This window comes from Oncorhynchus mykiss, chromosome 13 (assembly GCF_013265735.2).
Source record: "Oncorhynchus mykiss isolate Arlee chromosome 13, USDA_OmykA_1.1, whole genome shotgun sequence".
Classification (NCBI taxonomy): Eukaryota; Metazoa; Chordata; class Actinopteri; order Salmoniformes; family Salmonidae; genus Oncorhynchus; species Oncorhynchus mykiss.
The window spans coordinates 7,925,604-7,948,207 of NC_048577.1; the positions used below are offsets into that span (position 1 = coordinate 7,925,604).

Consider the following 22,604-nt stretch of genomic DNA (forward strand, 5'->3'; position numbering starts at 1 on the left):
CACTGCTAAGCCACACCCACCTAGCCGGGCTGTAAGCTCCGCCCCCTGTCAGAAGTAGCAGAGTGAGAGAAGTCATGTCCTGCCCTTCACTTTTAGGTCCTGCAGGATAAAGGAAACACGTCCGTGTTTTAGAATCATGGCTTCGTCAAGAGATTCCCGTCTCAGGTACCCTGAGTTAAAAATGAGGAACAAAATCATCCAGAAATGCGGATTGGCTTTAAGTTCAGTGTCATCATAATAATTTATATTATATTATCCCCTAATCCCTCCCAACCAAACACATCCCCTCTCACTGTTAAATTCCACCCCCCCCCCCCCCCCCCCCCCAAGTATAAATGCACATTGTCGTAATAAACTGCCTTTGAAACTACCTTTGAACATTTTAAAACCACATGGGAATGAGAGGAGCCATTTCAAAACTCATCAACTAAGAAGCTTTTACTTAGTTAGAATTCTAAAACAGAAAACTTTATGAAATGTTTAGTGTTTAGAGACAGTAAGGCTGGTAAAACCTTCGCTCAGTACAGGATAATATAGTTGTAGCAGCAATGTTTCCACTTCCTGGTCTTGGAGAGCTACAATGCATGTGGTTATCACTCCATGTGATGTCATGGTGTTAGGAGAACCCCGCCCACTAATTAGCTGAGCGCATATGCATGAGGTCATTGGTTGGAATGAAAACCAGAGATGGCTACAGCTCCCTAGGATCGGGATTGGGAACAGATGCACTTGTTGCAGGTGCTTGAGGTAGAAGTTGCGCTCAACCACTGAACTAGGATCAGATCACTAAGCCCCAATCCAAACCTTAGCAATAAGGGAATAAAAAAGACATCTGACTATGGATCAGTGGTTAGAGGCAACATTTACCTACCACCGTTGAGGTTGAGGAGCTCTCTCAAGGAGAGCAGCAGAGATATAAAATTGCACCTACATGCTGATCTCAGGTCAGTTTTGAGGTTTCCCCCCTAATTGTTAAGGCAGGGTAAACTGATCCTAGATCTGTGGCTACGGGTAACTTGTACCTGGAGCGCAGTTGGCCGGGGATTATGACAGACCTTAAGTGCATGATGCTAGGACAGCAATGCCGAGGTAACCTGGTCTGTCACCACTGGGCGGCGCCGGTGAGCGCCAGACTGAAAGTGTAGTGCAAAAGAAAGCCAAACAAAAGAAGATAAAACAAACAAAAAAAACATTCAAAATATTCAAAAACTTAGTAGTTATTTACTAAAACTTACGAACATGCATCCCTGATTGACTATTTTGTGTCTTTACCTTAAAAAGGACACAGCCAATGTTGCTTTCGTTCACTTTTAAAGAGTAGCAGAATATCGAAGGAGGAAAGAAAGTTTTGCGTTTGTTAAAGAGAAATGGCTACCTGGCGATAGAAATAATGCGGTTTTGATTCAGCTTCCTGGTGAGAGAGCTTCCTGGGACATTACTAGTTTTAGAGTTGGTTCAAAACATAGGAGACAGTTCACTTACCAATTGGTACTAGTACTTAAATGAGAGAGGGGGGGACCATAATAGTATGTTCAAAAGGGTTCATTTTTAACCCCCTCTAATTTTTCCCAAAGTTGAGATATTCCGCAGCCCAGACTGCATTTAAAAGCAATGCAGGGTCAGTGTATCAAGTTCAGAATAGGGGGAGTTTTGGGTTTTGGGGGGGATAATCAACATGCTTTACAAACTGTAATTAATAACTGTCACGTCACTCGTGGCTTTTGACACATTTGTTTCGCCGCTTGATATAAAAGCTAAACAAATGTGCAGTGTCAAAACGACAACCGCAGAACCAGCCGATTGGTTTAGTTTTCATCTCCAGCTTGTTTTAGAATCCTCCTCATATCCCTGCGCTTGTGCTCACCCAGATACTGCAACAGTAAATTGGCACAAATAAAGCTCCATTTGTTTCCAATTACTTCAGTCTTAATGTTAAGATGTTTTTTATACATATATAAGGAAAGGGAGGATTCGTCGTCATCGTTGTTTCTCAGTTAATCTTCAAATTCCATTTTCATTTCGTGGTTCAGATCGGCGGCCTCCGGTGGCGCAACCTCTCGCGGTGTCGCGGTTGGTGTAGTCTCTGACTCGGCGGCGGAATCCTGTCCTCCCATCCTCAAGGTCAATTTGAGCTTCTTCTTAGGAGGGTTCTTCAGTGTGCCCAGTCGCTCCTTCACCTTGTACTCCAGTGTGCTGTGAGGGATCCCGTACATGTTCTGGGCCTTGGATACGCTCATCTTCCCGCCCATCACCATGCCGATGGCCTCTTCTAAGATCTGGCTGTTGTACTGGCGGTAGCGCCCCCTTTTCTTCCTGGGCTGCTTAGAGCACGGGTCGCCCTCGGGGTCAGAGGTCGGGTATGGTTGCCCGGAGGTCCCCTGGTCCACGTCGGAGCTCCAGTAGTCTGCCGCCCCATCCAGAAAACCTCCCAGGCTGCCTCTCAGGCTACCGGCACGCCGGTTCTGCTTGGGAAGGATGACCCTCAGCTTCCTGCTCAAAGCATTCTCCACCCCACCGTGGCCCCCGGCGCCCACCACCATGGCCCCGTACCCGTACAGGTCTGAGGCGTGGGAGTCCCATGACAGGTCCATGCCCCTCACCTGGGGGATCTTCAGGTCCACGGGCGGGGAGTGGTGGCCTCCCGGCTCCCTCTTAACCACCACCTCATGGTGGGTCTTGGTGGAGCCATGGTGGTGGCGGAGGCCACCTCCGGAGGAGCTCTTGGAGGAGAACGCCCCGTGGTGGTGGTTGTCCAAGAACAGAGGCAGGTCTTGGAGGTCTGAGAGGATGGCGCTGGCCTGCTTCAGCCTCAGCAGGCTGTCCAGTTGGTGGTGGTGGGCTTTACCACTGGAGGAACCCCACGGAGAGCCGTCCCGTGCCAGGAGGGGGTGGGGCTCCACGTGGTTCCCTTTGTTCCCGTGGTTGAGAAGCCCCGCCGCCTCCAGACTAGCCAATGAGAGAGCTGGAGGCTGGCCGAGGAGGCGGTGCTTCTGGCTGAGGAGCTCCTCCTTTATAAGCAGCGAATGGGCCAATGGGGGCTTGAGGGGGGCGGAACTGACGTAGCTGTCCCTCAGCCCGTCCTGTAAGCTTCTCGGCAGCATGTCATCGTCCTCCACGTCCCGAAAGGAGTGTTCAACTCTCAGGGCACGCCTGATTGGAGGGAAAAGAGAAGAGAGTGTTAACTTGGAAGTACGCAAATCAGTCGATTCAGAAAGTGAATTGTAATGAACCAAAAACTACACGTTAAAATTACACTACTCTACACTGCTGACTGTTAATGCCAACAAACCAAAAGTACCACTTTTTAGTACCACTTTTTAGTACCACTAAAAACACACATTACCTTGTGTTTTTAAAGTTGAACTTTCTTTCATAATATGTCATTGTTTAGGGGGGGGAGGTTTTCAGCAAAACTCTTCGGCAGTAAACATATAACAGTAAACGTATAACAGTAAACATGTAAACATGCAACATCTAAATGATAAACTCATCTCCCACACTTTAAAGGGGCAATCTGCAGTTGCTACATCCATTTCTGGACTCCTGAATTAGAGGTACCCACTGATTCTTGAAGAATATCATTTATAAAATGCCTCATCAGGATAATTGTACCCCATCAGAACCCAAAATGTAAGCTTGTAATACTCCCATGTTTGTAAAAAAAAAAAATGTAAACAAACACTACATGGCCTCGAAACATGCATAAAATGATAAGTCTGATATCATGGATGGTCAGTCCGTGCATCCATACAGATGTAGGATCTTAATTTGATCACTCTTTTTTTGCTGAGAATTTTTCTGCAAATATACAGTGCTTTCGGAAAGTATAATAAACTGAAATATCACAGTTACATAAGTATTCAGATCCTTTACTCAGTACTTTGTTGAAGCACCTTTGGCAGCGATTACAGCCTTGAGTCTTCTTGGGTATGACGCTATAATCTTGGAACACCTGTATTTGGGGAGTTTCTCCCATTCTTCTCTGCAGATCCTCTCAAGATCTGTCAGGTTGGATGGGGTGTGTCACTGCACAGCCATTTTCAGGTCTCTCCAGAGATGTTTGATTGGGTTCAAGTCCGGGCTCTGGATGGGCCACTCAAGGACATTCAGAGACTTGTCCCAAAGCCACTCCTGCATTGTCTTGGCTGTCTGCTTAGGGTCGTTGTCCTGTTGGTAGATGAACCTTTGCCCCAGTCTGAGGTCCTGGGTGCTCTGGAGCAGGTTTTCATCAAGGATCTCTCTGGACTTTGCTCCGTTCATCTTTCCCTCGATCCTGACTAATCTCCTAGTTCCTGCTGCTGAAAAACATCCCACACAGCATGATCCTGCCACCACCATGCTTCACCGTAGGGATGGTGCCAGGTTTCCTCTGGGTGTGACGCTTGACATTCAGGCCAAATAGTTCAATCTTGGTTCCATCAGACCGGAGTATCTTGTTTCTCATGGTCTGAGAGTGCTTTAAGTGCCTTTTGGCAAACTCCAAGTGGGCTGTCATGTGCCTTTTACTGAGGAGTGGCTTCTGTCTGGCCACTCTACCATAAAGGCCTGGTTGGTGGAGTGCTGCAGAGATGGTTGTCCTTCTGGAAGGTTTTCCCATCTCCACAGAGGAACTCTAGAGCTCTGTCAGAGTGACCATCGGGTTTCTGACCAAGGTCCTTCTCCCCCGATTGCTCAGTTTTAGTGGTCTTAGTAGTTCCAAACTTCTTCCATTTAAGAATGATGGAGGTCACAGTGTTCTTGGGAACTTTCAATGCTGCAGACATGTTTTGTTAGCCTTCCCCATATCTGTGCCTCAACACAATCCTGTCTCTGAGCTCTATAGATAATTCCTTTAACCACATGGCTTGGTTTTTGCTCTGACATGCACTGTCAACTTATATAGACAGGTGTGTGCCTTTCCAAATCATGTCCAATCAATTGAATTTACCACAGATGGACTCCAATCAAGTTATAAAAACATCTCAAGGATGATCAATGGAAACAGGATGCACCTGAGCTCATAGCAAAGAGTCTAAATCATTATGTAAATAAAGGTATTTATGTTGTTTATTTTTAATACATTTCCAAAGGTTTAAAATCCTGTTTTCCCTTTGTGATTATGGGTGTGCATTGTGTGTACATTGATGAGGAACAAACATTATGTGATCCACGTAACAAAATGTGGAAAATGTCAGGGGGTCTGAATACTTTCCGAATGCACTGTAGGTTAAATTATGATCATACATCTGTAGCTCTGTCTATGAATTTGAGAGTGGTTACATTTCTCAGCTTTCTACTGAAACAGGGTCGGGGAGAATCGCTTTGTGATTGTTTCAACTGCCCCTTTAATTTCATGATTACTAGATATAGTATAGACACAAATAACTACTTATATGGTCCCTTCAGTTTAGAGACAGTACCTTTATTTGAAATTCTATTTACTTCCTGGCGTGAGGGTGGGCGTTCAATCTCCATTTCATTTCATTACATTTGAGCAAAAAGTCCATTTGAGAAAATGTTTTGGCTGTAAACTTGTGTTTGCTATTAGCTAGTTATACATCTTGACAGCTTGACAAAGTAGTTGCCCTCATACAGATTATAACTCGTTAGCTGTTCCATATGGTCTCATCACATGGGAGAGAGTGGCTGCCTGCATCCCCAAATGGCACCCTAATCCCTATGTAGTGCACTACTTCTGACCAGGGCCCGTAGTGCACTACAAAGGGAATGGGGTGCTATTTGGGATGCATCGGTGTCTGATGAATTATATTTACTGTGCAACGTGGACGTAGCCGGAGCTATATTCCACTCATTACAGCACGTTAGCTCCTATCTTCAACAATTAAGGTGCTCATGAGACACAGAGAGAAAGAGACAATTAACACTAATTTCCCATATTTTTTTTTACCATGTGTAGAACATGCATGTTGTGACAGAGTGAGTCACTTTCATATAGGTAATTAGAGCTAACTTACTCATGTCAAACGTTTAATTTAGTGTCCGTCTTTTTCAAACTCAATTTCGTTCAAATCATTTTGTTTCACGCAGAGAAAACGTATTTAAACTGAAGTGCAATGCAATGCATGAAGCGTAACTATCCATTTACAGGGACATTTTAAATTCAATTTGCTTCAAAAACAACCAAGCAACTTTATTTTACCATGTTAAAAAAAAAAAAAAAAGTGATTTTAAATGTTAGTGAATCTTAATGCTGTTTAAGAGATAGAGAGCCATGTACTGAGTAAACAGAGAACACACACGCACAGTCTGCTACACTAACAAATACCGTGAGGACAATGAGAGGAGGGAAAACATCAAGGACACACAGCATGAATGACCATGATCATAATACCAATCCCTCCCCGGGATAGAGACTCATTTGTCTGAGAAGGTATCGAGGGCGCAGAATGGAGCACATTGTGATCAGGTTGTAATTAACGGGTATAGGATAAACTGTACATAGTAACAGTGTCATAGAATTCACCTGACAACACAATAGACAATGGCTGCGGTTGGAGTTGACGGCAGAGAGGTCTCGTTCCCAGCTAAACGAGAATGAACCTTGGCGTGTCTCGTATAGAAATGGTCACAAAAAGGGTTGAGCGACACAAGGATGCTCTTTTTTTTTTCTTACTCCACTCGTTATTATTTTAGAGAATCTGTCCTTTTGAGCTCCCTTTCTCCTTTCCATTATGTTGGCCTGAAATCAGGCCTGAAAGTTGTTCCTATACGGGCTAGAAAGAACACAGTGTTTTCTAAGAAACCCGTGCTGAAGCGCCCAAATGACATTTCCGTGACGGGTCTTAACGTTTCTATTTCTGAACTACCTGAGAAATAAGTGACTTTTTTCTGACCTTGGTGTCGGGTACTGTTCAGTACGTAACCATAGCAACAGTAGCCTTTAAGCAGGAAGCACACATCCCAGTCCCCCGCAGACAAGCAGAGTGACAGCTCAATGCTACCTTCTAAATAGGACCATAGATATGTCAATCAGAATGGAAGGGGAAGTGTAGACAGATAGTGAATGAGCCTTAGCACTGAGGACGTCAGCAACCAAATCCTGTGAAGGAAAAAATATTATGGACATATGGACATGGACATGCATATGTCCAAAACAAGTACAGACGTTGGATCTTAATTTGATAACTCTTTTGTTGCTGAGAATTGCAAACATGTAGTGTATTTCAGTTTTATAAAGGATTCTGAATTTTGTCATTTCCACTTAGAAATTCCAGACTTGATTTTCCCCTAACGAAAAATGTATCAACCCCTACAAAAATGTCCATTAATTATAATCCACAAAATAATTCACATTTCCTGTTGCTACAGGATTATTTTCCTGCTGTAGCAAACTGGCTCAAATCAAGATCTGACATCTGTACATACAGTATATGCATACCCCTGATGAGGTTGTTATCTATATGTCAAAAAGTCAAATTTTGACACACACATCCCTGATGAAGTGGTTATATATATTTTTTACAATTACATTTAGAATATACTTGATGAGGAAGTTAGGTGGTTTCACAGTAATTATGGCTGCACCATATAGTCTACATCTTATAGTCTACACCTTATAGTCTACTATAGTCTACACCTTATAGTCTACTATAGTCTACACCTTATAGTCTACACCTTATGGTCTACAATAGTCTACACCTTATAGTCTACACCATTTTGTCTAGTCTACACCACACAGTCTACAGTGCATTCGGAAAGTATTCAGACCCCTTGACTTTTTCTAAATTTTTTAAAAATGGATCAAATAAAAAATGTTCCCTCATTGATTTACACCAATTTTTTCACTTTTATTAAAAATAAAAAACATAAATACCTTATTTACATAAGTATTCAGACCCTTTGCTATGAGACTCAGGTGCATCCTGCTTCCATTGATCATCCTTGAGCTGTTTCAACAACTTGATTGGAGTCCACCTGTGGTAAAATCAATTGATTGGCACACACCTGTCTATATAAGGTCCCACAGTTGACAGTGCATGTCAGAGCAAAAACCAAGCCTTTATGTCGAAGGAATTGTCCATAGAGCTCCGAGACAAGATTGTGTCGAGGCACAGATCTGGGGAAGGGTACCAAAGCATTTCTGCAGCATTGAAAGTCCCCAAGAACACCGTGGCCTCCATCATTCTTAAATGGAAGAAGTTTGGAACTACTAAGACCACTAAAACTGAGCAATCGGGGGAGAAGGACCTTGGTCAGGGAGGTGACCAGAACCCGATGGTCACACTGACAGAGCTCCTCTGTGGAGATGGGAGAACCTTCCAGAAGGACAACCATCTCTGCAGCACTCTACCAAACAGGCCTTTATGGTAGAGTGGCCAGACAGAAGACACTCCTCAGTAAAAGTCACATGAAAGTCAGCTTGGAGTTTTCCAAAAGGCACATAAAGACTCTCAGACCATGAGAAACAAGATTCTCTGGTCTGAAGAAACCAAGATTGAACTCTTTGGCCTGAATAACAAGCGTCACGTCTGGAGGCAACCTGGCACCATCCCAACAGTGAAGCAGGGACTGGGAGACTAGTCAGGATCGAGGAAAGATGAACAGAGCAAAGTACAGAAGGATCCTTGATGAAAACCTGCTCCAGAGCACTCAATACCTCAGAATGGGGAAAAGGTTCACCTTCCAATAGACTTTAAGCACACAGCCAAGACAATGCAAGAGTGACTTCGGGACAAGTGTCTGAATGTCCTTGAGTGGCCCAGCTAGAGCCCGGACTAGAACCCGATCGAACATCTCCGGAGACTGGAAAATAACTGAATGGGAGAAACTCCCCAAATACAGGTGTGTCCAAGCTTGTAGCATCATACCCAAGAAGACTCCAGGCTGTAATCGTTGCCAAAGGTGCCTCACAAAGTACTGAGTAAAGGGTCTGAATACTTATGTAAATATGATAGTTCAGTTTTTTTTTTTTTATATAAATTTGCAAAAATGTCTAAAAACGTGTTTAGTCAACTGTAGTCTGCACACGGTGGTGGTTAATGGTGTGTGGTGACTAGTGGTACTTATTTGCAGTTATGAAACTAAAATGAACAAACTATTGATGTATTGGTCATTATGGTGTCATGATATTTTTTAAAGGATTCTGTTATCATTTGATTGTGTAAGTAAAATACTAGGTTCATTTTCACACTGTAAAATAAAGGGGTATGCTAAATGAGTGAGACGCTCTGTGTTTGGTAATATATCTGAGGTCTCGGAGGAAGTGTGGAGGGATGGAGGTGTGGAGCGAGGGAGGAGGGTGGATGGAGGAGGGGTGGTGCGAGGGAGGAGGGTGGATGGAGGAGGGGTGGAGCGAGGGAGGAGGGGTGGTGTGAGGGAGGAGGGTACATCCAGTTCCTCATCCCCCTCTTTAGTTAATATTACATGACCTGATCATTAGTGAATCCCAAACCACCAACGCTGCTTCTGATACACCAACGAGGTGTCTTCCAACAGATTACACACACCACCCTCACCATACAATATCGCTTTGGGCGTCAACATGTATCGAGCCAAATCCATCTTTGACCTTCTGTGTGTTCTAATCATTCCAAGGTCTATTCCATAGTTATACAGGTCATTTATTCTAATTTAAAGCAGGAAAACAAAGTTTGTACGGTGTGTTAATCATGCAAATATGACTTGAAGGCAAAACACTCAGGTATCAATAAAATCCACCACGACTATGTGGGTAAGTAAATAAAAGCTGTATATAGTAGAGAGACAACAGGAAAACCAATAGTCCCTGAGGTCTTTGATGCAGTCTAACGTTGACCTCCTACATCATGAAGAATTACATCCAAATAGCATAAATACATACTTATAAATACCTAGGTACTGTAATCATACGGATTACGGATGAGAGTTAGTTACTTATAAATACCTAGGTACTGTAATCATACGGATTACGGATGAGGGTTAGTTACTTATAAATACCTAGGTACTGTAATCATACGGATTACGGATGAGAGTTAGTTACTTATAAATACCTAGGTACTGTAATCATACGGATTACGGATGAGGGTTAGTTACTTATAAAAACCTAGGTACTGTAATCATAATTATAATGGATTAGGGTTAGTTACTTATAAAAACCTAGGTACTGTAATCATAATGATAATGGATTCGGGTTAGTTACTTATAAAAACCTAGGTACTGTAATCATAATGATAATGGATTCGGGTTAGTTACTTATAAAAACCTAGGTACTGTAATCATAATGATAATGGATGAGGGTTAGTTACTTATAAATACCTAGGTAGTGTAATCATAATGATAATGGATGAGGGTTAGTTACTTATAAAAACCTAGGTACTGTAATCATAATGATAATGGATGAGGGTTAGTTACTTATAAATACCTAGGTACTGTAATCATAATGATAATGGATGAGGGTTAGTTACTTATAAAAACCTAGGTACTGTAATCATAATGATAATGGATTAGGGTTAGTTACTTATAAATACCTAGGTACTGTAATCATAATGATAATGGATTCGGGTTAGTTACTTATAAAAACCTAGGTACTGTAATCATAATGATAATGGATTCGGGTTAGTTACTTATAAATACCTAGGTACTGTAATCATAATGATAATGGATTCGGGTTAGTTACTTTTAAATACCTAGGTACTGTAATCATAATGATAATGGATTAGGGTTAGTTACTTATAAAAACCTAGGTAGTGTAATCATAATGATAATCGATTATGGTTAGTTACTTATAAAAACCTAGGTACTGTAAACATAATGATAATGGATGAGGGTTAGTTCTCTTCCGGCGCTGTAAGCCCTTGACATCGTAACGTAACAAGAGGTGATTACCTTGGAAACCAATGGGAAATAACACATTGATCACTACAATGATCATTTATAACGGAGGTGTGTGTGTGTGTGTGTGTGGCGTGTGTGTGTGTGTGGCGTGTGTGTGTGGCGTGTGTGTGTGTGTGTGTGTGTGTGTGTGTGTGTGTGTGTGTGTGTGTGTGTGTGTGTGTGTGTGTGCTGTGTGTGTCTTACCCCTTCACTGTGGGCAACAGGGTGTAACTGTGAGAGTTTTTGAGGATGGTGCCGTGGGCCTTCTTGGTGGAGAGGTCCAGGACTCCATCTGAGGATTAACATACGCAGACACACACACACACACACTGTTTTAGGGCACAGTTCATCACAGATTATCTAAGTATGTACTGTATAACTTGACTTCAATTGATTGGGACTTTTTAAATGAATGTAATTAACATTGTAAATGTGCCGTTCAATAACAGATGTTTGTGTAACTCTATAAATCACTGGAAATGAGAAAGGAAAAGGACTTCAGGAGAAGAATACAACAGAAAATCACATGAATAAATAGTGAAAATAATCATTACTGTTCCCTCCGCTCTGCTCTTTGTTTAAAGAGTAATAACAATATATATCCACACACACACACACACACACACACACACACACACACACACACACACACACCCTCCTCCTCCTCCTCCGCGGGTTAGTAATCCCCAAAGTGCAGCTGACCTGTCTGATGACCTGTCCCGTCTGAACAGAGCTGAAGGACCTCTTTAATCTTTAGGGCTTTTTGGTTGGACAAAACAAGGTGGTGATATTAAAATGAATTTCTCTCTCTGTGTGTTTATGGGTGTGTGTGGGAGGCATACATAAAAACACTATAATACCATATATGGTCACAGGCATTAGAGGATAATCCAGGCCAAATGTCTATAGGGCAAGAGGGATTTTAAGGCATGGGGGTTAATGTTTTTAAGATTCAAAAATCTATTTTTCAGCATAACGCGACTTGGCATTCAGCCTCCAACTGTTTGTTAGAATTAGGATACTAGTAGTTTTCATTAGGCCCAGTCTGTTTGGCTCTATACAACTTTTACTGGTCCAATTACAGGTTGTGGGGGATTTGCGACCAAGGTTTAACTTCCTGACATATGTCTTGAGATGTTGCTTCAATATATCCACATAATTTTCCTACCTCATGATGCCATCTATTTTGTGAAGTGCACCAGTCCCTCCTGCAGCAAAGCACCCCCACAACATGATGCTGCCACCCCTGTGCTTCATGGTTGGGATGGTGTTCTTCGGCTTGCAAGCCTCCCACTTTTTTATGGCCAACAGTTCCATTTTTGTTTCTTCAGACCAGAGGACATTTCCCCAAAAGTACAATCTTTGTCCCCATGTGCAGTTGCAAACCGTAGTCTGGCTTTTTTATGGCGGTTTTGGAGCAGTGGCTTCTTCCTTGCTGAGCGGCCTATCAGGTTATATCGATATAGGACTCGTTTTACTGTGGATAGAGATACTGTTGTATCAGTTTCCTACAGCATCTTCACAAGGTCCTTTGCTGTTGTTCTGGGATTGATTTGCACTTTTCGCACCAAAGTACGTTCATCTCCAGGAGACAGAACACATCTCCTTCCTGAGCGGTTAGATGGCTGCATGGTCCCTTGGTGTTTATACTTGCGTACTATTGTTTGTGCAGATGAACGTGGTACCTTCAGGTGTTTGGAAATTGCTCCGAAGGATGAACCAGACTTGTAGAGGTCTACCATTTTTTTCCTGAGGTCTTTGCTGATTTCTTTTGATTTTCCCAAGATGTCAAGCAAAGAGGCACTGAGTTTGAAGGTAGGACTTGAAATAAATCCACAGGTACCCTTCCAATTAGCTTCTAAAGCCATTACATAATTTTCTGGAATTTTCCAAGCTGTTTAAAGGTACAGTCAACTTAGTGTATGTAAACTTCTGACACACTGGAATTGTGATACAGTGAATTATAAGTGAAATAATCTGTCTGTAAACAATTGTTGGAAAAATGACTTACATGCACAAAGTAGATGTCCTAACCGACTTGCCAAAACTATAGTTTGTTAACAAGAAATTTGTGGAGTGGTTGAAAAACGAGTTTTAATAAATCCAACCTAAATGTATATAAACTTCTGACTTCAACTGTAAGAGAGCTATAGGGGAGATATAGGGAAGATATAAGGGATATATAGGAACGATATATAGGAGAGATATAGGGGATCTATAGGGGAGAGATATAGCGGAGCGATATAGGGGAGCGATATAGGGGAGAGATATAGGGGAGCGATAGGGGAGCGATATAGGGGAGAGATGTAGCGGAGCGATATAGGGGAGCGATATAGGGGAGCGATATAGGGGAGCGATATAGGGGAGCGATATAGCAGAGCGATATAGGGGAGAGATATAGGGGAGAGATATAAGCAAGATGTAGAAGAGCTAGAGGCAATATAGTGGAGATATAAGCAAGATACAGCGGAGATATAGGAAAAATAGAGGAGATATAGCAGATATATAAGTGAGTTAAATTGGAGATATAGGAGAGATATAGTAGAGATAGAGGGGATATATAAAGGATATATAGTGGCTCATAGGAGATACATGGGAGCTATAGAAGAGATATAGGGAAGCTATATGAGACCTATAGGGAGATATAAGCAACATACAGGGGAGATATAGTCAATATAGGGGAGATATTGGCGATACAGGGAGATATAGGAAAGATAAATGGAGATAAATGGAGATAGGAGAGATACAGGGCATTCTATTGAAGTTATGGGGGAGTTCTTCAGTCCAGGTTTTTCTTCTACTTATTTATTTTATTGAATATTTGTTTCTCTTTTTCTTATTGTTGTTGCACTGTTGAGAGAGAGCCTGCAAGTAAGCATTTCATTGTACAGTGTAACACCATATTATCTTGTCCATAAGGTAACTACGTTTTGATTCGATATGGACGTGTGAGTGGTGTCTTACCCTCTGTTTTGGTCTCTGTGGGGTCGGGCCTCTTGACGGTGAGGTCCAGTGGAGAGTCCTGGTCGGCCATGAGAAGCTTGCTGAGGACGGGGTTCTGTGCAGAGGCAGCAGCACCGGTACCACTACAGTTACTACCGGCTCCGTTCCCACTGTCCGGGGCGAAGGCAGAGGCGGAGGCGGGGCTGAGGCCCGGTCCCGGGGCGGGGGACGAGGGGCTGGACGCCCCCGGCAGAGCGAGGGGGGCCGGGGCTGGAGAGGCCGCTCTCGGCAGGAGGCGGCTTTGGTCCTTGATGCCGTTGGGCTGGGGGTGATGGGGGGGGTCCTGAGAATAGCTGTTTTTTGAGGTATATTCGGCAGCGAACTGACGGATCATTCGCTGCATTATCTCACGAGCCACTAGAGGGATGTGAGGGTCCGAGAAGCTTGGGAGGTCTGCTAGAGACAAACAAACACACAACATTAGACACCTATTAGAACATTCTTAATCTGTTTAACATTCCAACGACCGGCTAAAGATCTGGCAGCACTACAACTAGAAACATGAAAGCTGCAATATGTCACTTTATGGGGGAACGGACCAAATTCACGTAGAAATGTCAGTTACGAACCTGTCATTCTCACTGAAAGCCAGTCTCAGAAGTTGTAGATATGTTCTATGTGCACTATTTCTATGCTTCCCGTTCTTTAATTTTGTTTTTGCATATTTGACTTTGGGTTTTGTACACCAGCTTCAAACAGCTGAACATACTACACTGGTTCTGGAAAATACATTTCACAGCGGTTTAGACCGTACAGCAACTTTCTCAGCTCTACATGACTTGTTTTGTCACATAAACTGAAAATTAAGCGAACTATTCTAATTTTAGCAACCAGGAAATATTACTGTTTATGTGAAGAAAAAAAAAACATATATATATATATATACACAAACTGATAACAATTGTGATGTGACTATACACACATAAAAATGTAAAATAAATACAGACTGTTAGAATGTGGACATAGATGTAGACCTACAGGACATGTTGTTTAATACCTCTCTGTAATACTACAGACAGACTGTTAGAATGTGGACATAGATGTAGACCTACAGGACATAGATGTACACCTACAGGACATGTTGTGTAATACCTCTCTGTAATACTACAGACAGACTGTTAGAATGTGGACATAGATGTAGACCTACAGGACATAGATGTAGACCTACAGGACATGTTGTTTAATACCTCTCTGTAATACTACAGACAGACTGTTAGAATGTGGACATAGATGTAGACCTACAGGACATAGATGTACACCTACAGGACATGTTGTGTAATACCTCTCTGTAATACTACAGACAGACTGTTAGAATGTGGACATAGATGTAGACCTACAGGACATGTTGTTTAATACCTCTCTGTAATACTACAGACAGACTGTTAGAATGTGGACATAGATGTAGACCTACAGGACATGTTGTTTAATATCTCTCTGTAATACTACAGACAGACTGTTAGAATGTGGACATAGATGTAGACCTACAGGACATGTTGTTTAATATCTCTCTGTAATACTACAGACAGACTGTTAGAATGTGGACATAGATGTAGACCTACAGGACATGTTGTTTAATATCTCTCTGTAACACTACAGACAGACTGTTAGAATGTGGACATAGATGTAGACCTACAGGACATAGATGTAGACCTACAGGACATGTTGTTTAATACCTCTCTGTAATACTACAGACAGACTGTTAGAATGTGGACATAGATGTAGACCTACAGGACATAGATGTACACCTACAGGACATGTTGTGTAATACCTCTCTGTAATACTACAGACAGACTGTTAGAATGTGGACATAGATGTAGACCTACAGGACATAGATGTAGACCTACAGGACATGTTGTTTAATATCTCTCTGTAATACTACAGACAGACTGTTAGAATGTGGACATAGATGTAGACCTACAGGACATAGATGTACACCTACAGGACATGTTGTGTAATACCTCTCTGTAATACTACAGACAGACTGTTAGAATGTGGACATAGATATAGACCTACAGGACATAGATGTAGACCTACAGGACATGTTGTTTAATATCTCTCTGTAATACTACAGACAGACTGTTAGAATGTGGACATAGATGTAGACCTACAGGAAATGTTGTTTAAAACCTCTCTGTAATACTACAGACAGACTGTTAGAATGTGGACATAGATGTAGACCTACAGGACATAGATGTAGACCTACAGGACATGTTGTTTAAAACCTCTCTGTAATACTACAGACAGACTGTTAGAATGTGGACATAGATGTAGACTTACAGGACATGTTGTTTAATATCTCTCTGTAATACTACAGACAGACTGTTAGAATGTGGACATAGATGTAGACCTACAGGACATAGATGTAGACCAACAGGACATGTTGTTTAATATCTCTCTCTAATACTACAGACAGACTGTTAGAATGTGGACATAGATGTAGACTTACAGGACATGTTGTTTAATACCTCTCTGTAATACTACAGACAGACTGTTAGAATGTGGACATAGATGTAGACCTACAGGACATGTTGTTTAATACCTCTCTGTAATACTACAGACAGACTGTTAGAATGTGGACATAGATGTAGACCTACAGGACATGTTGTTTAATATCTCTCTGTAATACTACAGACAGACTGTTAGAATGTGGACATAGATGTAGACCTACAGGACATGTTGTATAATATCTCTCTGTAATACTACAGACAGACTGTTAGAATGTGGACATAGATGTAGACCTACAGGACATGTTGTTTAATATCTCTCTGTAATACTACAGACAGACTGTTAGAATGTGGACATAGATGTAGACCTACAGGACATGTTGTTTAATACCTCTCTGTAATACTACAGACAGACTGTTAGAATGTGGACATAGATGTAGACCTACAGGACATGTTGTTTAATACCTCTCTGTAATACTACAGACAGACTGTTAGAATGTGGACATAGATGTAGACCTACAGGACATGTTGTTTACTACCTCTCTGTAATACTACAGACAGACTGTTAGAATGTGGACATAGATGTAGACCTACAGGACATGTTGTTTAATATCTCTCTGTAATACTACAGACAGACTGTTAGAATGTGGACATAGATGTAGACCTACAGGACATAGATGTAGACCTACAGGACATGTTGTTTAAAACCTCTCTGTAATACTACAGACAGACTGTTAGAATGTGGACATAGATGTAGACTTACAGGACATGTTGTTTAATATCTCTCTGTAATACTACAGACAGACTGTTAGAATGTGGACATAGATGTAGACCTACAGGACATAGATGTAGACCTACAGGACATGTTGTTTAAAACCTCTCTGTAATACTACAGACAGACTGTTAGAATGTGGACATAGATGTAGACCTACAGGACATAGATGTAGACCAACAGGACATGTTGTTTAATATCTCTCTCTAATACTACAGACAGACTGTTAGAATGTGGACATAGATGTAGACCTACAGGACATGTTGTTTAATATCTCTCTCTAATACTACAGACAGACTGTTAGAATGTGGACATAGATGTAGACCTACAGGACATGTTGTTTAATACCTCTCTGTAACACTACAGACAGACTGTTAGAATGTGGACATAGATGTAGACCTACAGGACATGTTGTTTAATACCTCTCTGTAATACTACAGACAGACTGTTAGAATGTGGACATAGATTTAGACCTACAGGACATGTTGTTTAATATCTCTCTGTAATACTACAGACAGACTGTTAGAATGTGGACATAGATGTAGACCTACAGGACATGTTGTTTAATACCTCTCTGTAACACTACAGACAGACTGTTAGAATGTGGACATAGATGTAGACCTACAGGACATGTTGTTTAATATCTCTCTGTAATACTACAGACAGACTGTTAGAATGTGGACATAGATGTAGACCTACAGGACATGTTGTTTAATATCTCTCTGTAATACTACAGACAGACTGTTAGAATGTGGACATAGATGTAGACCTACAGGACATGTTGTTTAATACCTCTCTGTAATACTACAGACAGACTGTTAGAATGTGGACATAGATGTAGACTTACAGGACATGTTGTTTAATATCTCTCTGTAATACTACAGACAGACTGTTAGAATGTGGACATAGATGTAGACCTACAGGACATGTTGTTTAATACCTCTCTGTAACACTACAGACAGACTGTTAGAATGTGGACATAGATGTAGACCTACAGGACATGTTGTTTAATATCTCTCTGTAATACTACAGACAGACTGTTAGAATGTGGACATAGATGTAGACCTACAGGACATAGATGTAGACCTACAGGACATGTTGTTTAATATCTCTCTGTAATACTACAGACAGACTGTTAGAATGTGGACATAGATGTAGACCTACAGGACATGTTGTTTAATACCTCTCTGTAATACTACAGACAGACTGTTAGAATGTGGACATAGATGTAGACATACAGGACATGTTGTTTAATACCTCTCTGTAATACTACAGACAGACTGTTAGAATGTGGACATAGATGTAGACCTACAGGACATGTTGTTTAATACCTCTCTGTAACACTACAGACAGACTGTTAGAATGTGGACATAGATGTAGACCTACAGGAAATGTTGTTTAAAACCTCTCTGTAATACTACAGACAGACTGTTAGAATGTGGACATAGATGTAGACCTACAGGACATGTTGTTTAATATCTCTCTGTAATACTACAGACAGACTGTTAGAATGTGGACATAGATGTAGACCTACAGGACATGTTGTTTAATACCTCTCTGTAATACTACAGACAGACTGTTAGAATGTGGACATAGATGTAGACCTACAGGACATGTTGTTTAATACCTCTCTGTAATACTACAGACAGACTGTTAGAATGTGGACATAGATGTAGACCTACAGGACATGTTGTTTAATACCTCTCTGTAACACTACAGACAGACTGTTAGAATGTGGACATAGATGTAGACCTACAGGACATGTTGTTTAATACCTCTCTGTAATACTACAGACAGACTGTTAGAATGTGGACATAGATGTAGACTTACAGGACATGTTGTTTAATATCTCTCTGTAATACTACAGACAGACTGTTAGAATGTGGACATAGATGTAGACCTACAGGACATGTTGTTTAATACCTCTCTGTAACACTACAGACAGACTGTTAGAATGTGGACATAGATATATACCTACAGGACATGTTGTTTAATACCTCTCTGTAACACTACAGACAGACTGTTAGCTAGGCTTCGTCCCAAATGGCACCCTATTCCCTATGTAGTGCACTACTTACGACCAGAACCCCATTGGCCCCTATAGTAGTGCACTACATAGGGAATATGGTGCCATTTGGGACACAGATCTAGTCTACCCTATAGCCCCCAACTTTCAGCCGCAAAACAACAAAGTGATTTAGCAGACAAGCTTTCTGGAAAAACATTTCCTTTTGGGCCGAGGAATTGTGCCCCGTGTCCGAAGGGGAAGCTTTCTGCAAACAATACCTACGTCCTGGCACACTATTCCCAATCCAGTGCACTACTTTTAACCTGGGCCCTATGCAATCTGGTCAAAAGTAGTGCACTAAGTAGGGAATCGGGTTCCGTTTGGGACGCCGACCGCGTGGACCCAAAACATAAAGCCGGGAGCATATAGACATTGTAAAAACATTTAGCTAAAGGGACATCACTGGGAAGGAAGAAACCCTCAGACAAACGACACGTATCTATGTGTGTCTGTTTATATACTGTGCACAGTGTTTGTTCAGCTACATACACTCAATGTACACACCATTTAGGACCTTTCTTATATTGAGTTGATTCCAATGCTTCCCATAGCTGGCTGGATGTCCTTTGGTTGGTGGACCATTCTTTATACACACGGGAAACTGTTGAGCGTGAAAAACCCAGCAGCGTTGCAGTTCTTGACACACTCAAACCGGTGCGCCTGGCACCTACAACCATACCCTGTTCAAAGGCACTTAAATATTTTGTCTTGCCACCCATTCACCCTCTGAATGACACACATTCACAATTCATGTCTCAATTGTCTCAAGGCTTAAAAATTATTCTTTAACCCGTCTCCTCCCCTTCATCTACACTGAAGTGGATTTAACAGGTGACATCAATAAGGGATCAAAGCCTTTACCTGGATTCACCTGGTCAGTCTGTCATGGAAATAATGTTTTGTACACTCAGTATATAGCAGCTTTAGGCCAGCTGAGGGCTGAGGGCTGAGGGCTGAGGGCTGAGGGCTGAGGGCTGAGGGCTGAGGGCTGAGGGCTGAGGGCTGAGGGCTGAGGGCTGAGGGCTGAGGGCTGAGGGCGGAGGGCTGAGGGCTGAGGGCTGAGGGCTGAGGGCTGAGGGCTGAGGGCTGGGTGTGGAGGTGAACCCAGATTGATTGGGCAGACACATTGATTGGATCAGCATCTGACTGAGTGACCTAATCCTCTCTAAAACAACCATGTATCTCAAATGGCACCCTGTTAACTAGTGCACTGCTTTTGACCAAAAAAAGTAGTGCACTAAATGATATAGTGTAGGGAATAGGGGACCGTTTTGGATGCAGCCAGTCACACACTGCACCCCTCTCTTCTCTAGGAGAGTATATAACCATAACAATACATGGTCACTTAACCAACACGTTTCATTTTAAACTTCAGTTTTTTTAGGACACGATTTTAAATGAACCTTTATGTAACGAGGCAAGTCACTTAAGAACAAATTCTTATTTACAATGACCGTCATACACCGGCCAAACCCGGACGACGCTGGGCCAACTGGGTGCCGCCCTATGGGACTCCCAATCACGGCCGGTAGTGATACAGCCTGGAATCGAACCAAGGTGTCTGCAGGGATGCCTCAAGTACTGAGATGCAGTGCCTTAGACCGCTGCGCCACTCGGGAGCCCAAATGTGGGAATCAAACCCACAACTTTGGTGTTTCCAAGTTCCATACCTTGTGTCTTTATAACGTCCCAACTGACTACGCCATATAGTTCTACTAGACTCCCTTATGGTTCTATAGGTCCTTGACCCTAATAGTTCTAGGTTCTAAACTCCCTTATGCTTCTATGTTCTTGACTCCCTTATGGTACTAGGTTCTAAAATCTCATGGTTCTACATTCTAGACTCCTTTATGGTTCTGCGTTCTAGACTCCCTTATGGTTCTATAGGTTCTAGACTCACCCTTTCTGTAGAAGACAGCATTGAGGAACTCTTCGGCTTGCTTCTCCAGGCGGTTGATTTTGGACGTGTCCTGTTTCAAGTCCTCTGACTCTGATAAGACCTGGGGAGTGATGCCAACCAAGTGTTCCTGAGAGGGACACAGAACACAAGAGGAAAAGGGTTTGGGATTTGAGAAACCAGTAGATAAATGTACAACCAAGTGTTCCTCAGAGGGACACAGACAAAGCAGACACACCATTTTAATGAACTTTTCCTGGACCAAACCCAGAGGAAAACCTTACAGTACCTTTTAAGTCTGTTTTTTTTTCATTAAGCAAAAAAAAACAACATAATATGACAATAGGTGGCGAGATAACGCTGTGGTGGAAGCTTTTAAAGACTGGGGACAAAATATGGTGTTTAAGAAAGTCATTGTGTGGTACTATGGACATGCAGTCATTGTGTGGTACTATGGACATGCAGTCATTGTGTGGTACTATGGACATGCAGTCATTGTGTGGTACTATGGACATGCAGTCATTGTGTGGTACTATGGACATGCAGTCATTGTGTGGTACTATGGACATGCAGTCATTGTGTGGTACTATGGACTTGCAGTCATTGTGTGGTACTCTGGACATGCAGTCATTGTGTGGTACTCTGGACATGCAGTCATTGTGTGGTACTATGGACTTGCAGTCATTGTGTGGTACTATGGACTTGCAGTCAATGTGTGGTACTATGGACATGCAGTCATTGTGTGGTACTATGGACATGCAGTCATTGTGTGGTACTATGGACTTGCAGTCATTGTGTTTATGAAACAAATGAATGATCTGGGGTGGTGGTGGGAGGAATGGGCGTGACACCCTGAATGTCTCTCCGCTTTCTCCTCTTAGAATCCAGTGACGTGAAAACTGGCAAAACCAAAACAGGCTCAAACAGTTTCTTTAAAACGGCATGCCTTCACAGTTAATATGAATGAGGCATTCTCTCATCCTTCCCCTCGCTCTCCCTCCCTCGTCTCTTTCTCTCTCTCTCCCCTCGGAAGACACTTCAGTTGAATGCATTCAGTTGTTCAAGTGACTAGGTATCCCCCTTTCACTTTCCTTCTCCCCCAGCCTCTCTCCTCCCTCTGCCTCTCTCGCTCTTCCCCTCCCTCAAGTCTACCTCCTCCCCCTTTCTCTCCCCCTCCCTCAAGCCTACCTCCCCCCCTCTCTCGCTCTCCCCCTCCCTCAAGCCTACCTCCTCCCTCTGCCTCTCTCCTCCCCCTCTCTCGCTCTTCCCCTCCCTCAAGCCTACCTCCTCCCTCTGTCGGGAGTTTGCATAGCTGCAGATCAATGAATCAATTGTTTCCGTCCTCTGCAGGTCCTCTGGCATTTCATGCAATTAAACGCACACAGTGAAATATGAAGAGTACGTCCCAAATGGCACCCTATTCCCTACATCGTGCACTACTTTTGACCAGAGCGCTATGGGCCGTGTTCAGACGTAGTGCACTATAACGAGAATAGGGTGCCATTTTGGACGTAGGGCAAGCCCAACCCACCCAGCCCGGCCCGGGCATGGCAAGGCCAGAGACAAGCAGAGGAAGGAGGGCAGGTATGTTCCAGGTAATATGTTTTATGGACCATGGAGCGTATTCAC

The 22,604-nt window shown here is 42.5% G+C and overlaps 1 protein-coding gene across 1 annotated transcript in view; it reads right to left on the reverse strand.

Moving 5' to 3' along the window:
- Positions 1 to 329: 329 nt before the first annotated feature.
- Positions 330 to 22,604, reverse strand: part of LOC118938183 (ligand-dependent corepressor-like) — an 80,541-nt gene continuing 58,266 nt past the window's right edge. The window contains exons 4-7 of the mRNA XM_036940094.1: positions 20,979 to 21,105; positions 13,756 to 14,190; positions 10,996 to 11,083; positions 330 to 3,150 (exon numbers count right to left, since the gene is read on the reverse strand). Of these exons, the coding sequence (XP_036795989.1) occupies positions 1,995 to 3,150; positions 10,996 to 11,083; positions 13,756 to 14,190; positions 20,979 to 21,105 (1,806 nt within the window). The 3' untranslated portion in view covers positions 330 to 1,994. The remainder of the gene's footprint in view (positions 3,151 to 10,995; positions 11,084 to 13,755; positions 14,191 to 20,978; positions 21,106 to 22,604) is intronic.